The sequence below is a fragment of the Phyllobates terribilis genome, unplaced genomic scaffold, assembly GCF_046119375.1.
Source record: "Phyllobates terribilis strain yellow unplaced genomic scaffold, ASM4611937v1 Scaffold_3__8_contigs__length_932513732, whole genome shotgun sequence".
Lineage (NCBI taxonomy): Eukaryota > Metazoa > Chordata > Amphibia > Anura > Dendrobatidae > Phyllobates > Phyllobates terribilis.
This window is the reverse complement of record NW_027362763.1, coordinates 690,582,274-690,587,531: the sequence shown is the minus strand read 5'-3', so window position 1 is coordinate 690,587,531 and position 5,258 is coordinate 690,582,274. Positions and strand designations below refer to the sequence as shown.

Genomic DNA, 5,258 nt, shown 5'->3' with positions numbered 1-5,258 from the left:
GTATTCTTCCAGCCTGACAGCATGACACACAGCTCTGAGACAGAAAGTGTTGATCCATAGCAACATTCCTCACAGCTCAGATCGGGTCTAAAAGTAAGTATAATCAGCCCATTACGCATTATTCTAGTTATTTTGTCTTACCACTATACCCAGTTGTTTAATTATGTTTAAGCGAGCATAGTTAAAGGTATTATTTGTTTTAATAATTTAGTCATATATTCAATATGCTACAACTGAAATAACATAATAGTTACTAGATGTTAATGATCACTAAATAGAGCATTCACTGCACAGTGTTTAATCATGTATAAAGAGTTTACCCTGTATTAGTTTGGTAGTTTTGCTTGCTTAATATAGTGGTATTTATGCGGCTGCTTTTAATTTACATGATGTGTAACATAATCTACTTCTTTTAAAGTTATATTAATTATATAAAATGCAGAAAATTTGCTAGTTTCAGTATTATACCGTACTTGAATGCAGGCAGTCGTCATTCAAATCACTATTGTATTACTATAGATTTAGTACAGGAAGCACAGAAAATTCACACATACTTAATTTTATTTTAGATGGAAGGACAAAATTTTGTGGATCCATACGTTGACATGCTTACAGATACAGAATTAGGTATGCATTACATCGAATATAGCTAGAATTGTTATTATCTTATTTCAATTATATGTAGATGTTTTATATATTATTTTTATATTTCATTCTTTCTTGTTAAAGCGGCGTATATGGATTGCGAGCTTGACGATATTCTAGCAGATATGAATATTGATGTTACTGGTGTCGCAGCTGCAGAAACTATGGCCTGTACCAGCACTGCAGGAGAGACAAGCGAAACTAATTTACAACAGCCGATCAGTGGTAAGCTCCAACTATATAAATACATATATGCACACACCTATCTATTTACACAATGTTTCATCCTGTGTATTTATACATGAATGTAAATTCTAATATGTATACAGATGCAGGGGTGCTGCAGGCGACGTATACGCCGGAAAACACGCTGACTTCTAATCCACCTAAAAAGTCGAGAACACCACACCACCTGATGAATAGGAAAAGAAAAGGTCACTTTGAAAAACAACAGTTGTTCATATGTATTTACACATGAAACTAAATACAAATTTTTATACAGGCGGCAAATTGCTTCATGCGGGGTCTGTTGCTAGAACCAACCACGATTCTAAAGCAGCTAAAAGGCCGGGAAAAATTCAACTTTTGACTTTAAGGCTGAGCTAAAATCTTATTGTCAGCAAGATGTTGAGATTTTGAGACGCTCGTGTGAACTTTACAGAGAGCGTATTATGGAAATGACGAGAAAAAATGTTAAAACATACTGTAAGCTGCAAAAGAAAAAAAAATTGTAGTGTCCCGATGTGTTGATCCTTTTCAACTCATCACCCTGGCCTCTGTATGTATGGCAATGTACAGATTTAAATTTCTACCAAAAAACACCATCGCCATTTTACCCGGTGATAATTATCACAAGACAAAAAAGCGCTACTCGTCACCCGCTATACACTGGCTCATGTATGTAGCACATACAGAGAACATTACCATTCAACATGCTTTGAGGGGCGACAAAAAGCAAGTCGGGAGATATTTTTTAGATGGTTACGCCTATGTTAACAAACAGCATGTGGCATTTGAATTTCAGGGTTGTTTTTATCATGGCTGTCCTGTATGTTACAATGAAAATGACACAAATAAGGTCACAAATACATCTTATGGCCAGTTATATTACGCCTTTTTAGCTAAAAAGCGTTACTTGCAGTGCTGCGGACACAGCGTAAGAGTGATGTGGGAGCACGACTGGAGTGAAATGGTTGAAAAAGATTCTAACCTTCAAACATTTCTTCTCCAAATGGAATTCCCAACACCTTTAGACCCACGCGATGCTCTTTATGGCGGGCGAACTAACGCCATTAAACTCTATCACAGTCTGAGAGATGGGGAGACATTACATTACTATGATTTCACCAGTCTTTATCCCTTTGTAAACAAAACTAAAACATACCCTGTAGGCCACCCAGATATCATCTATGATGATTTTGGTTTCATTAAAAAATACTTTGGCATTGCTAAAGTCAAGGTCTACCCTCCGAGAGATTTATTCTTTCCAGTTCTCCCTGTAAAACTCAACAAAAAGTTAATGTTCCCCCTTTGCTACACATGCGCTGTAAATTCACAAACGGATGTTTGTGCACATAGTGATGAAGAGCGTTCCCCGACAGGTACATGGTGCACTATAGAGCTTGAGCTGGCCATAGAAAAAGGGTATAGGATCGCACACATCTACGAAATATGGCATTTTCCTAACAGCACTGATGATCTGTTTGCCCCCTACATTAAATTACATCTTCGGGATAAGCAGGAGGCTTCGGGTTATCCCAGCTGGTGCAGTGACGATGTCAAGAAAAAACAGTACATTGACTCCTTTCTTGAAAAAGAAGGTGTACAATTACGGACTGAAAATATAGGCGTGAATCCTGCAAAGAGACAGATCTCCAAACTTTTCTTAAATTCTTTATGGGGAAAGTTTGCACAGAGATCTAATTTACCATGTACCAGCATTGTTAGCAACCCCGATGTGCTTTTTCAGCATGTGCTTCTACCTTACTATGACATTTCAATGTTACATTTCATTGATGATGAAACTGCAACCATTAACTGGAAATATGCAAAAGGACACCACACGGTCAACAAAAACACAAACATTTTTATAGCGTGTTTTACAACCGCGTATGCCCGGCTAGAGCTCTATTCTCTGCTGGACCGGTTGCAGGAGAGGTGCCTTTATCACGACACAGATTCGGTTATTTTTGTGCAGAGGGAAGGTGAGTGGCAGCCGACTTTAGGCGATTACCTGGGTGACCTGACCAGTGAGATACCCGATGACACTCACATCACAGAGTTTGTATCTGCGGGTCCCAAAACTTATGGATACAAACTCAACACTGGTAAAACTGTCTTAAAAGTTAAGGGTATAACACTAAATGTCGGTAACACTCAATCTATTAATTTTAGCAGTCTGAAAGATTTAGTTCTGGACTACCCGCGTAATTCTGACACAGAAACACAGAAGCGAATTGTCGTAGAACAGCCCGTCATTGTGAGAAATAAAAAGTACTGGGACATTGAAACAAGGCCACTGCGCAAAACACAAAAGTGCGTTTACACAAAGCGGTGCCTATTAGACGACTTCACCACCCTGCCATTTGGCTATTAGTTGAGTATTGTGATGGATCCGCGGCTACAACACCCATTCTCCTGCATTCTAGCCGGCCCGTCTAATTCTGGAAAGAGCTATTTTGTAAAACAGCTGTTACATAATATTGAAACTCATTTTTCTCACAAACCCAATAATATTGTTTGGTTTTATTCATGCTGGCAAAAACTATATGATGAAATCTCTCTCTCTTTTCCCCACATCAGATTTGTGGAGGGTCTGCCGCATACATTCGTAGATGATGGTTTATTCCCGCCTGACAAGGTAAATTTGACTATTGTTGATGATCTCATGGAGAGTGCTAGTGATAACTGTGAGATAGAAAAAGCATTTACCAAGTATGTTCACCACAGAAATCTCAGCATTTTTTACCTGGTACAAAACATATTTTGTCAGGGTAAGAAAAGCCGCACAATAACTTTAAACACAAAGTACATGGTGCTTTTTAAAAACCCACGAGATAAATTACAAATTTTAACTCTAGCCCGTCAGATGTACCCCGGAAAAACACGTTTTTTCTTGGAAGCTTTTGAGGATGCAACGAGGGAACCTTATGGGTATTTGCTGTTAGACTTGAGAGCTAATACCCCTGAGGATCTGCGCTTAAGGACGGGGATGTTTCCACCAGCATTGCCCGCTGTCTGTGTGCAGAAGAAAAATAGTTCTAAAAAGTGAATTTTACATGGAATCAGGCATTCTACACTGCGGCCATAGTGTTGTAAAGATGTCTGAGAGACTCCGTCGTAACTGGGCTCTAAGAAAAACACTGGTGAAGACAACACCCCGCTGTCAGAAAATCTGTTTTGCACAATGCAAGCAGAGATTTAATTACAGCCATAAGTGAAATTGCTTTAAACATTTTAAAAGGCCGAATACCCCTGAAAGAGCGACAAAAAAACATATTAAAGAAGTGGCGTAAAGCTATAAGAACCCTGAGTGATAGATCGCAACCCATAAAGAAAAAGAAGCGCCTACTAAAGCAGACCGGCGGGTTTATAGGGCCTCTTTTAGGATTTGCAATACCGATAATAACAAGTCTGTTCACAGGCAAATAATGGAGCACACAGAGAAAATGTATCTAGTTCCCAAACAGGATCTAGTCAAACTAAGACCCTCTAATACAGATAACATACGTGAGAGTGTTATTCGTTGTCTTGATGATGAAATTAGCGCAGTTTTACAACGTCGTGACATACCCGATGATGTGAAAATTAAAATGTATAGTTCCGTGCTACAACGATACTTGGTACATGCGAGGCACAGTTCAAAAGAAGTAACAACTTTAAATCTCGTTAGCACTCCTGAATCTGATCAGCAACAATTGCCAAATTCAGGCCCTGATAAAAAATCAAGAGGTCACTGAAATTGTAAGCCATGTAAACCAACGATATAAAAAGAATGCTGAATTTTTACTAAACAGGCTGCTGCAAAATAAAAAATGTTACATCCTGGAATGATAAAAGCGAATTTATTTTCAAAGGAACTGTAATACCAGGATCTAACTTGCTGGATTTGGTACGTAGTACAACACAGAGCCATGCCCTGGCCAGCAGGAATCTGCCTCGGGGTTGGGATTCATTTATGCAGGCAATGGCAGAGCTAAATATTCCATCTACAGTTGTGGCCAATCCCGCTACTAGACAGCTTTTAGATGGATTAAAAATTTCCATCAGTGAAGGTAGCGATGTATCTACACCCCGGACGCTATCCACACCAACCCGCACAATTCAATCTTTACACTCTCCATCATTAGGTATCACACAAGGAACTTTGCTGCCTAAAAAAAGGTCTCTACCATTACTACAATCCATGTGGCTCACGATGTAAGTGATGTATTGGATAAATGATCTGACTGAATTGTAACACTCTATATTAATCTGCAAGAAATGTAATGATGTATATTATTATTATTACATGCATTTTGGTACATGTGAATGTAACACTTTTTATATTATTTTGTAAGAATTGTAATGCTGTATATTAATTGTACTTGTGATACTTTTTATAATATTCTGTA

General features: G+C 38.4%; 1 protein-coding gene across 2 annotated transcripts; it reads left to right on the top strand.

Annotated features, from left to right (window-relative positions):
* Nucleotides 1-4,318, top strand: LOC141258295 (uncharacterized). Of its 2 annotated transcripts, none has more exons than XM_073673302.1 (5): nucleotides 1-93; nucleotides 570-627; nucleotides 730-870; nucleotides 975-1,079; nucleotides 1,148-4,318. In XM_073673302.1, exon 5 carries the CDS (start codon nucleotides 1,430-1,432, stop codon nucleotides 3,239-3,241), a length of 1,812 nt encoding a protein of 603 aa, XP_073529403.1. In that variant the 5' UTR covers nucleotides 1-93; nucleotides 570-627; nucleotides 730-870; nucleotides 975-1,079; nucleotides 1,148-1,429; the 3' UTR covers nucleotides 3,242-4,318. Both variants share the same exon structure in this region, with proteins under 2 accessions (XP_073529403.1, XP_073529404.1).
* The last annotated feature ends 940 nt before the right edge of the window (nucleotides 4,319-5,258 follow it).